This window comes from Centrocercus urophasianus, unplaced genomic scaffold, assembly GCF_019232065.1.
Source record: "Centrocercus urophasianus isolate 14NV4802_14NV808 unplaced genomic scaffold, USGS_Curo_1.0 seq_23, whole genome shotgun sequence".
Classification (NCBI taxonomy): domain Eukaryota; kingdom Metazoa; phylum Chordata; class Aves; order Galliformes; family Phasianidae; genus Centrocercus; species Centrocercus urophasianus.
Genome location: NW_024884789.1, coordinates 9,690,018 through 9,702,783, shown reverse-complemented (window position 1 = coordinate 9,702,783; position 12,766 = coordinate 9,690,018). Strand labels below are relative to the sequence as shown.

At 38.9% G+C, this 12,766-nt stretch overlaps 1 protein-coding gene across 1 annotated transcript in view; it reads right to left on the bottom strand.

The window, feature by feature from the left end:
* FBN1 (fibrillin 1) overlaps positions 1-12,766 on the bottom strand; it is a 147,033-nt gene that overhangs the window by 37,061 nt on the left and 97,206 nt on the right. Inside the window, exons 30-33 of the mRNA XM_042824402.1 lie at positions 11,042-11,167; positions 10,199-10,324; positions 1,845-1,967; positions 1,145-1,267 (exon numbers count right to left, since the gene is read on the bottom strand). Coding sequence (XP_042680336.1) covers positions 1,145-1,267; positions 1,845-1,967; positions 10,199-10,324; positions 11,042-11,167 — 498 coding nt within the window. The remainder of the gene's footprint in view (positions 1-1,144; positions 1,268-1,844; positions 1,968-10,198; positions 10,325-11,041; positions 11,168-12,766) is intronic.

Here is a 12,766-nt window from a genome sequence, read left to right as displayed (position 1 = left end):
TAACAATTCAAATTTGGCCTTAAACCTGTGGAGCCATTTTCTCAGATGTCATGAAAACTGCTATCATTCATAAAGTGCTGCGGATTTGCACTAGCTGAAAATCTGGCCCAGCAAATGCCTTATCACATGGCTTTATACTGAACAGGATCCCTCTCCATATAGCGTTACCAGCAACACTGAATTTGTTAGTGTTTGCTGGGGTCCTGATGACCAAGTCTACGTGAGCTGTACTGCTCCTCAAAGCAGAAGACGTAAGTGAGGGTGGGAAATTTAGCTCTCCAGCAGTGTTTTACAGTAACATTTACAGTTCATAAAACGAGGTTTCAGCATGTCAGCACTGTGCCTTGACACCAACTTTCAGGGTGATGCAGTAAAGAGGTCCGACAATAGAAACTTCCTTATGGAAAAACATTTTTAGGCAGTTTATATGATTATTTTAATACACATGCCCCACCACTTAAATATCAATATTGGCAGCCAATGAACTGGTCTACAAATTGGATAAATTATATGACCAAGCACTGTTTTAATGTTTGCAATCCACTAGCAAGAAAAGGTCAATGAAAACTTTCATTTTATGAAGAGAAAAAAGCAACTGCTTTAGGCCAGGTATAATACGCAGTACCTTTCAAGTTTTGGCAATTTAAATGAATTAGAACACAGTGAAGGATGACATTCAACAATAATTTCAAATCTTTAAAAGGTGGCTGTTTTTTCTAATCTGACATTGAATCATAGGCTAACTTAGGTCGTAAAGGACCATTGGAGGTCACCTGGTCCAGCCTCTGCCATAGAGAAGATTAATTTTAAAATTAGATCAGATTGCTCACAGCTTTGCCCAGCTGAGTTCCTAGTAATTCCAAAGATGGAAATCTTACAATCTCTTTGGGCACTTGCTGCAGCTTAAATGCTATCCTCTGAAATAGCAACTGAATACTGGGACCATCAGACTTAATACAATACAGTCCTTGAACTGAGTCGCATTTTATATTCCAGCTGAATGGAAATTATGAGTACAAAATCACAGAGTTTACACTGTGAATATTAACTCACTGATATCTGTGCTTAAATTTTAATACCAATAAAAGTAAGTGCCAGGTGAATATTCAAGCGTGGTACTTCTCTTGTTGCTAAGAAAGCTCACCTGTACAAGTGAAGCCATCCCCAGTATAACCTTCTTTACACAGGCAGCGGTAAGAGCCCATTGTATTCTTGCAGTCAGCATGTGGGCTACACATGTGGGTTCCATTGGAGCACTCATCCAGATCTTTAAAATAATAATAATTTTTTAAAAAGCAACATTAGTCAACAAAACAAAACTGACTCAGCACAAATACACACTTTAAATAGCATATGGCAGACAGAACCTCTACTTAAAATAATCATGTCTATAGTAAAACCTACACATCTGTGGAACCATCTGATTGGAAAAGCAGGCAGAACTTATTTGCAGGCCAGCAAAGCAGTCTGACAAGGTAAGTGTGAGTGAGGAAGCCACATGGCACCCTCAGGTTAAGAACTTCTGGGTTATATCTTGTTTTCACAGGAAGTACTGAGAGACCTCTCACTCCACAGCACAGCCACAAGCTGCTCCTAAGGACACACTGTCTCTCCCCATGGTCCAGTCCACTTCCACTGTTTCAAAAGCCAAACATGAGATAATGTTGATTTCAGTTACCATGGCAGAGAATTTGCCCTTCAACGGATCATGTCAAATTGACCTAACAAAGCAGAATAACAGTTTCTCTTCTCAATTTGTAGGTGTGGTACTGTTTTTTCCAGAGTTGCTGAGCTACAGTATTGATCAGACCTTACAAATAAATAGAAATGCATACAACTCTCACCTGTGCATTTGATACCATTTCCAATCCAGCCGCTGCTGCAGCTACATTTAAAACTTCCTGGTGTGTTTGTACAAACGGCGTGTCTATCACAGTTATGGGCTCCAATTTCACACTCATTGATATCTGTAAACACAGAGATGTTTGAAGAGCTCATGGATCAAACTTTCTCATAGACAGACTACTGATACAGTTATTTCTCAGAAAAGAGAACATGAGCACATATCACCACTTCTTTACAAAATGACACTTAGAAGTGATGCAGAGGGAAAGTAAAATTACAAAGAAGAGCAAAGAAGCATGCAGTGCATTTCACATATGATGGCTTACTACCTATTTTTCTGATAGGTATTTAAAGCAGTGTTTCTGCATTCCACTCCAATGCTTTTTACAACTGAGGAGGAAGCAAGTAGCATAACATTCAGTGCATTCACAAAGAAGATGTGGACACAGTCTTTGGGAAGTAGAGGACTAAGAACTATAAAGATTACCACAGCAGATGTTTGGCATCCAGGGATGCATGTCTGTCAAGCAGCTTTCCCACAGGTTATGGGTCAAACCTGCTGACTAAGAGCTGATGACATGAGGACCTGTGCTGCCTTGACAACTCAGAGACACCACTACAATTTACTGGCACACTGTGAGCGCAGAGCTAAGTGTGTGTATGTGTGTGTGTGTGTAAGACAACAGCATTCCGATCTGCCTATCCTGGGGTCTACAGAGAAGGACTCAGGTGGCTCTGCAGTGCATAGTTTACTAAATGGTCTCAGAGGGACTACTGCACAGAGACTCCTGAAACATAGCACACCCATGCTCCCCACAGGTATCTTCAAGGATGCTGATAACACCAGCTGGGTACCATCTGCAGACTCCTAGGATTATCCCCAGACAGTTAATGAAGCCAGGTTCTGCTCTGCCAGATACTGTGTGGAAGGTGGAGGATGGGCTCTATCACTGTATTTGATGAGATAGCTGATGGAGGCAAAGATTACTAGGCATGCAGTTTATTAACACAGTGAAAAAAAGGTTAACATCCTCATCCGTAGAGATACCAGGCAGCAAGCAATCCAAGCTTTAATATAACGCATTCATGCCAGCACATTCTACTTGAATATTTGCTTTTTTCACATTATTTTGATTCTCAGGCATTCTCTGGCAATGTCAAAATTTATAGACAGAAAAAAAACCTAAACTGAACTCCACTCTTCCTTGTCATAAAACAATATTAATGTTCCGTATAAGTACTTGGAGAATGTATAAACTCAAAGGCAAAGTTTTCAGAAATTACTACTGGTAACTAAAACAAATCCATCAGAAGTTTTCTTACACATCTGAGCTATGGATTTTACAGAGCTTTCTATAACCAAGATATAACTGTGCTTTACATATATATAGGATGTAAATTATCTAGAATTCACATCAAATCACTTAATATTTTTATCATTTTTTTAGCACTCCCAGATGCCTTTGCTATTGCAGTAAGCCAAAGCATGATATTTTGTACAAATCTGATGGAAAGGGAAAACAATCACACGAACTATGCACTATTCCATACATAAAAATCCAGCTCAGATCCCTATTGGGAAGATAATTAAGAAAGGGTATGAGCCACCAACCAGTTAGCAGTCAGTGGGGGCCCCAAACCCTTAAAACTCACCTATCGTAGTACCTAAAAGCAATTAGCTCCTTAAGGAGGGCAAAAAGTGGAGCTACTGAGGAGACTGTCCAGATAAGATCTTAGCCATTTCTTTTATAGCCCTTAGGTTTTCTGCCCACCTTCTTTACATGTAAGGCTTGATGTCCTTTTTTAATGCCCTACACATATATTCTGTCTTTTCACAAAAGCTACATGTTGCTCTGAGAAGCAGATAACACATCTTTCATCCTACTATTAAATTCTCAGGTCCAGAAATTACCCGAACACACTGACTGCTTCAGTCTATGTAGGGAAACTGCATCTAATCTTATTCCTCTGAGTTTTTTTCTAAACAAGGCGCTGAATCAAAACTCCAGACATGAGTATTCCCATAATCCGAATATTGAAGTCCAGACACAGATCTAAGTCTGGCAGCTGGAATCTACTACTAATGAATGCTGACTGCACCAACAAGCTTGAAAACATACAAATGGACACTTACTTTCAAAAACTCTTTTAAAAAGAGAAGTGCCAGGAGCAGACAAACTCAGAGCATATTTGCCTTCATCATGTGCAGAAACTCATATGCCGATAACATCACCCTAACAGGAAACTAGCGTCTGTTAAAAATCTTCAGGGTGGTCAGAAAAAAAACAAAACACTCATTTTGGCTTGGACCGAAGGGAAAGACTAGAAGGAATTTCTAGAGGTCAGTTATGGTATAACATTGACATAAAAAAGCTGAGGCAAACACTCTATATTTTAACCTTTACGTGATTTTTAAAACCAAACTGTTAAACCTCAACTAACATTGTGATTGCTCTGCATTTGATTATTTGATGCTTTGAAACAATCACATGCTTCCTTATACCCTTTGAAGCACAACAAAACAACAAAAATCATCATCAGTCGAGATACTTCTGCCAAGAATTCTTCTAAACCGCCAGCAAATACAAACAGAAACTTGCATGCAACAGCTACGCCACAATGAAGTCATGTTCAGGCTCAATTTTAAGGCAATCTAAAAACAATTTGCAATTCTACATGAAGCGTCTCCATCCCATTTTGCACTGGTTCACTAGCAGCTTGCACCCAAGGGTCTCCACTAATATCTCCCAGTCGAAGAGAAAGAAATTGCTGCACCTTCTCACAGCTTATGGGCTGAGCACCTTCCCCACCACCCTTCTTGTTCACTTTGTGTCAGCTATCTGCCACAAAGGCTAAAAGGCCTGGAATCTTCTGCGGGATGAAAGTTGCAAGCACAAATGTATCCAAACAGAGGTATTAATAATGGGATCAGCTTTCTCAGATATCACCCACTGAAATGCCATTCTACTTGCTTTGAACAAAATCCTGAGATCCTTTTTTAGCTTTTATCCACACACACACACACCAAAAAAAAAAAAAAAACCAAAAAAAAAACCAATGCTTTTTTGCCTGGGTAAAGATCAAATGGGGAATGCCATGCCAAATATATTTTCTAATACCAACTACCTATAGAGGTACGTTGTAGGGATTATTTCATTGATGCATGAAAAAACTTTCATATATTTAGATGAAAGCTGATTGAAGTATATAACATACCATCACTAGCTTTGTCCCAGATTTTACTTATTTTCAAATCTATCTGTATTTAACTCACTCGTTACTTTACTGTAATCCCAATTCTCTCCTTTCATTGCACAGCTGAAGTTTAAGCCTAAATTTATTGCACTGCAATTATTTCCAAGGCAGAAGAGATCTCAGACCAAACATGGTCCTGTGTAAATGGGGCAGTAAAATCAATGGAATTTATGCCTGCTTATACTGGAGCTTAATATGGATTTATGTTGCCATAAGTATTGAATTATGACTTCACAGAACGAAAGAAAACGGAGAAGTTGAGCTCTGCAGGGGAAAAATTAATACAACATAAATATCTTTAATAAGAGCAAGAGTCCAGATTGTGCTGTCTGCATGGCAGTACAAACAGTACTACTCTTCAAATAGCTCCAACTCTTTTCATGCAATTGTTTGAAGAGTAAGGCATTACTCAGTATGAGTAAAGGTATCAAGACCCAAAGAGCACACACGAGGATGCTACTCAGTGTTTAACACAAGGATGTCCTATTCCTATCTACTTCAGTGGGATTTTCATTAAAGAGTAAAAGAATGAGTCACTGATTTATATCAACCTTCTACTTCTGCCTCCAGTATGTGGCTGTGACAAGCCAAAGAAAATAAAGACATTCCAATCCAAGACTGACACTGCATCCTCAGCCAGTCCCACTGTGCCCCAGTCCTGCTGCACACATGTTCTCAGCTTTGTAATTGCACAACTCCCATTAATATTAAGGGAGTTGTCTGCCTAAAACAGATGAGAATACACATGATAAATAATATGCAGATCTGACATCATAACAATCCCAAGCACTATGGGGAAAAAAAAAAAATGTCAGTCACCCTATTTTGTTGGCTTCTTTAGTTCTCTTCTCTGGACAAATATTTTTTCTCTTAAGCCTTCGGCAATTAATAATGCATGTCTTCCATTAATCACAGAGGCCCAAGTTTTTAGGGCTATACATGTGCAGCAGAAATGCACACTTAATATATACCTGTTGTATAGGCAGTATGCTTGCAAATATGGCAATTGAATGCAAGAGACAGACGGAATCTGCATGGAGAATCCCCACACAGTCTGCAAGTGGATCATTAAAAATCGTTCAAGGAGCAGCGCAGAAATAAATAACTTTATTCTCACTTGTTCTCTGGAAACATCCAAAATCAGAGGAAATTCTGTATTTGAACAGTGTGAGTAAACACTAATCCATGCCATGACAATTCACACATCTGTCATAGCACACGAAGGCATCGAGGTACTTAGTGTACATTTGCTGTTTAGTTTCCCTGTGGATTCAATAGCCTATAAGGTTTCTCAGCAAAGTGTGAATTTAGTGTCCGCCTATAAATTAGCACTGCTGGTCAAGAATTATGCAAATCCCTTAAGCATTTTTTGGCTTTTTAATTTTTTTTGGCACTCTTTGCAGATCTGTGCATTCTATTCCACTGACGTTCCACTGGTATTCCAGGCCTGGGCCCAATTCCCACCAGGCTGGTTGTCTGATGGAAGTCACGAGGCATTTCCTCCTTCTGGGATGCTGCCCATGTAATCAGGTGAGTAAAGGCAGCCATGAAGAGGGGAATACTTTTCAGAAAGGAGAAGACCATGAATTTCAGCTTAGTGCTCACTGTAACATAATGAGTAGAAATATATATGGAAAATTTCTCTAGTCTAGCTCAGTGCCTGTAAGATTGTTTTATTCTTTGGGAATCACTCTTAGCTTTTATTTACATACTGCACCACGAGTTCCTCTTGGAATTTCACAAGGGGCAGATCAGTTCTTGCCTTACATCACCATCTTGGGGAGCAGTATGTTGTTGCTGGACAGATGCCTACTCACAATACTCTCCTTCTGTAGTACCCCCATTTGGCGGGCAACATCTTAACATTATCATTTTTTGATATTTGGCCTGATACAGCCTGCTCCCAAATTCATAATGGGAAATGTATGTGTTTCACTGATATCAGAATTCTCTTGTGCCATCTGACTGAAGCACAACGTACTATGAAGGGCAAGAAGCCAAAGGGAGGGGAGAACGGTAAGCGCACTGTACAAGTGTCATGGACCTACTTCTGAGGGCACATGCCAGGGCTTATCTCTTCTTTTCACCTTATCAGGTATCTTTATCTTTTTAGCTATGTTCTTTTGAGTCATGTAAGTATTGAATAGTGTGCACTCACTCTATGATTATCATTACTGAGTGATAGCAAGTAGCTTTAAACACCGAAGGGCCACCTCACCAAGGCCATGGTCATACACCCACTTCCAGCTTTTCCTGACACAGTACCACCACGGCCCTCATGAAGTCATCAGGGCAGCAACCAGCCCCAGCTCTCCAATCCCAAAGGCACACTGTGGAGAAGGCCAACTGACTATCTGATCATCTCTGGTTTTGATTTGATGGATGTCTCAGGCAACTTCGGTCCCCAAGTTCCACTCACTCAGCTTGACTTTGTGCACCCCGACCTTAAGTGTGTCCAAACAGAGCTACACTAGGAGCACACAACTCTGACTGGCAAAGATGGGTGGGGGCGAATCAGAGAAAAATATTTTCCTCTGTGAAAGTATCAGAGCAAGGAAATTTAAGACTCTGCATCAACAGTGAAATATTGCAAATTTACAGGCAATGCTCCAGAGTGGCGATGAATCACAAAATGCAAATGCAAGTGCCAATACAGAATTTAATCTCTGCACAAACACACAAATACTTTATTAACAGAAAAAGCAGAGAAATTTGTCATGAAGCTCAGCAGTCTGGAACTAGGATAGGGGAAAGCTTGCAATCTTTTCTCTAGTGGCTATGTACCACTGCCTGCCTAGAAAAATCTAAAATGAACTGCTCTGTGTCAGTCTTGTCACAGTTTGTTTTGTAAATGGAAATTAAGCCATCTGTAGCACTTTACCTTAAAATTTTGCATTTACAATGCATAAATTATGCATAAAATATTTTAAATTTTATATTTGTTACTAAGCTCAGTTCACATTCTTAGTGAGAACCCAGGAGGAGGGGGGAATAACATCTGTGTGGGATGGGAATGTAAGTCAGTGGGTGGATTCTGAATCCTGTTAAATGATTGGGGAAAAAAAACATGTTTATTTGTTAAAATGGAAACAATCACTAATGACAAGGGAGATGAAATATTTAGACAAAACTGTAATGGAACCCAGAGGATGTTATTTAGTTGTTCTCACGAAACAGAGAACCTCCCATTGAACACATTTTTGTAATTTTTTTTTTTCATGGGAGTTCCTAAAAACTGTGAATGCTTTTGATCTCTCTGTAAGACAAGAATCAAGCCCTGGGGGTTAAGGTGCTGTTGGTAGGGTCACTCCAAAAGATGCCTTGAAAGATGTTTTCATGGGCTCCTTCACCTGAGCAAAGGAAATTCAGTTCTGATAACTAAGGCCATGCAAATATGACATGTGGAATCCAGAGGTTTTCACCAGTAAAAATTTAAAAATCAGAATACCTTTTAGAAATCAGAATACCTGCACACTGCAGATCCTGCAGTAATACTTGTAACCTATGCTTCGGTCCCTACACAGTCTCTTCAGCATGAAGCCAGCCTAAGAAGGTCCTGCTCTGCTTCCTCCCTTCTCTGAAAAGTCAAATCCAAAAGATTTTGGTGATACTAGTATGGTCCCATCTCAACTTTACCAGTGCAACTAATACTTCACCTTTTTTCTTTAGACCTCTTTTGAATTACTGAAGGTCTCAACAGCATCTGCCATAATAAAGGTACCATAATAAAAAGTATCATCCCCCCTGGGACACTGACATTTACCCAGGATAAGCAAAGGATGGGCTACAGAACAGGCAAATACATGGGAGGCAGTGGGAAAGACCCACATGGCAGATAGAATCCACCCAGAAGGCAGGGCTTGGCTGGGACCAGGAGGGAGGGATTTCCCTGCCTTTCTGTTAGCAAAAAATGTGTTTATTGGGACATTTGCTACTACCCAGAGCCACACGCTGCCAAAATTGTGGTTATTTCCAGGCACTTCCTCAGAAGCCATACCTCAAATTCCTCTCTTGCCTCCAGGACCTTTCTCTGCCTTTTGTCTTCTACTAGTTGCTTCGGCTTCCCTGTCTGCTCCTAACCATCACTTATTATGTTGGGAATGATAGTTGCGCCATGTGTAACTGATCAGCATGAGGGTTTTCAGGTCTAGAGAACTGAAGAGCTCCACATAATTTAGGGTAGAAACAAAGAACAATGAAATATTGGTCTACAGGGTACAATTAGGTTTTCTTGGATTTAGATCAGTTCATATGTAAGTCAAAGGCAGCTGTTACTAATGCATAACTATTCATCCACAATCCAATATGCAGTGTACAACTTCAGCTCTCGGATTGTTCTATGAGAGCTGTTAAAAACCAGCTTCTATACTTGGGGTACTTACAGAAGTGTATTATTAACTCTGTACAATAAGAGCAGACCGAGAATAAAAGTTTGTCTCAAAAACATTGCCAGAAATGTGTTTACTCCAAGTCTACATTGAAAATTATATTAAACATATGTTTGCATTCATTTTTTGGGCAAAGCTTAAGACTCTCAACACCTTGGCTTGAGACACAAGCACTAGGATTATTTATATCGTGCCCTCTAAGTCTGTGTATCTGAAGCTCATTTATGTTAGTTGGCAATATATTAACTACTCCAAATTCTGATATTGCTCATATAATGTAGTTGGGTAGCTGTATTGTCGCCACTTTGCAAAAACTGAAAATACATTTTAGCACATATTTCAAATCATTTTTGTTAGCCAAAACAACACTTGGAACAGATACCTGCTATTTGCACTCATAGTATACAATTCATTAATTTAAAACCACTGTGGTCCTCAGTAGTCTTCAGTTACAGCCAGCAGCATTTTCTGTTCGATTAAACCAACAACAATGTAGTGAGCTCCTAGCAGCCATTTTATCATTCATTTCAGCAGAAGGTGCATCGGGCAGAACGCTGTGCCACCCACGTTCAGAAGAGAAGTTCAGCACATTTGGATAAAGATTATAGTATTTAAAGCGAATAAGTAAAAGAATCTCAGAAAGAGGAGAAAAAAAGCCCTTGCAGAATCACAACTGTAACTAAAGTTTAACTATTAATTTTAAAACATACCTGTGCATCCAGTTGTGCCTTTCTTGCCTGAATATCCCATATCACAATGGCAGATAAATGAGCCTTTTGTGTTCTCACAGGTTCCACTCAGACAAATGTTTGGATGCAGATCACATTCATTAACATCTAAAAAAAACCCATAATTTAATATTTATTAAATAAAATTCTTAGAAAGTAACTAGAAAAATCTCTGAGATACGATTCATTGGAAAATACTCAGAATCATCACTATTGTCCAAAGAATGACTGTGACTGTTAATTGATGTTTTCTTTGTATATGCACGTTTGTGTGAGCAGTTACAGATATCTTTATGCGCACACACAGATGCATACATTATCCTGTTTTACACAAAACCTTTCCAAAAAATATCCCCCAGATTTTTTATTTAAATATGAAAATTTGGTTTGGATTCACCGTTTCTCTACTTTACTCTACCAAAGCACAGAACTTGCATAGTTTGATTAAGTGACAAGTTTAAATCAGCGCTGACAACTCAGCTTGCTAGAAAATTTCCACAGTGCCACTCATCTGCAGTTCCTCTCTACAAACCTTCTTTGATTTTAGCTGCATAAAATCTTTTTGGAAGAGCACCCAGAGATATGCTATTATAGATCACAATGTTTGCTTTTCAACTTGGTCTGGGAGTTTACAGGAACATACAGACATTACACCTGCATGTGATAAACATAGCTTGTGCACTGGAGCTCTTCTTATTTTTCAGTGGCCAAAACTAGAGCACAAGAGCAATACTCTGTATCATTGTATGTCTCCTTGGAAACAGTGCCTTAATAAATATTTTTTCCTTAGTTAAGGCAGATTGGAAAAGAGGTGTTTTCACTTACCTACACAAGTCTTCATGTCTTCAGATGCCATGAATCCATCATAGCAAAGACATCTGTATTCTCCTGGGATGTTTGTGCATTGGCCTCCATCACAGATATTAGGATTATCTTCACACTCATCAATATCTGCAGGGAAAATTCAGATTAAAATATGTCTTAGACAGGTTACCTTCATGCAGTGCAACCAGTCTTAATCATGGCAAGCAAACATTTAATGCTCTGGTAATCACAATTAAGCTTGAATCCTTGTAAATAACTTGAGCGGTATATTGCAAAATCCTCATGATGAGTAATCTCCCCTTCCTGGTAAAGTCAGTGGTAAACATTCCCCTCTGAATCCAAGAGGAGCAGGAACCAGATTTGTCAGTAGAAAAGTCATTAAGAGAAACAAAATAAAAACAAAACAAAACAGAAACAGAACCTTTGTCACACAACATGGCTACATGTAATCGGAGATTCCGAGATACAATCCATCACTGCTGAAGTCAATGGAAGCTCTGAAGTCAAATTCAGACTTCACAGAGCTTAAAAATGTTGTCTTATATTCATGTATTGAGAGTGGTAACAAACTAGAAAACTGGACAAACTGGAGTCAAGACCATGATGGGAATAAGTACAGCACATATATTTAGTTCACTAAGAGATTTTATGTTAGTTTGTTTGGGGTTTTGGTGGGAGGTGGTAGGGAATGGGTATTTTAATGTGTATATATATAATTATTTCATCTATTTACTTGTTAGCATTTCAGTTGACTGGCCAGCCGACACACATATTTACATCTGCTAGCATATAAGGTGCTTTTTCAGTTCTTGAAAGTAGCCATCAGTGATGGAGGCCAACCGCAAAAGCAGACACTTCGTTATATTAATGCAGCCATGCTAGCGTCTGGAGTCTTTCAAAGTCTCTGGGATTATGTTAGTGCTTCTTGTAAAAATTTCTAGAATCTCCCTGTGTCAGCACCAACATAGACCAGCAAGAACAAAAATCTGAAACTGTGTACTGATTCCATGGGAAAAAAATCAGCACAAAAAGCACAAAATTCAGGAACCCCCTCTGAGAGAAAGGGTGTAACTCATTATCAGTCTGGTCTATTGTGGATTGCAGTAATTATGCAGCTGCAGAAAATGAACTCACTTTAACTTAAAATATTATGTTCATTATGCTTCTATATTTCTAGCAGCTAGTGTTTTTGTGAATACACAGCTTCTGCAAGGAAGAAGGCTGACCCATCCCTGTTCATCTTAAAGAGCAAATAATGTTAGCATGGACATTAGCCTGGAAATTTAATTTGGAATGGAATTTGAATTAACATGCAAAATTAAGCTCTAGAAATGGGGATAATAATGACAGAAATAAAGAACTTTATTTACTAACCTGTCACTGTATTGATTTCACAGTTGGGGGAAAATCATCTGACAAAGAACCTGTTGTTTCTCCTAATTGAGCAGATTATTTATGCATAACCTCACCAATTCAAACCTGACCTACTACTGAACTGAACAGCATTCTTACCAGCTCAATTATTAAGAAATGTATTCTGTAATGGCTTCTAGCTTTGTATGATGTTAAAAATAAAAGACATGTTCACACAGAGTGCAAGCATAAAATGTAAAAAAAGTTATTTCACATATTCTGGTCACAGTGCTCCTAAATCATGTACCTTGTACAAACATACAACATACAAAAATCAGACATCCTCTGCAAAGTAGAAAATGCTGCAAAAAA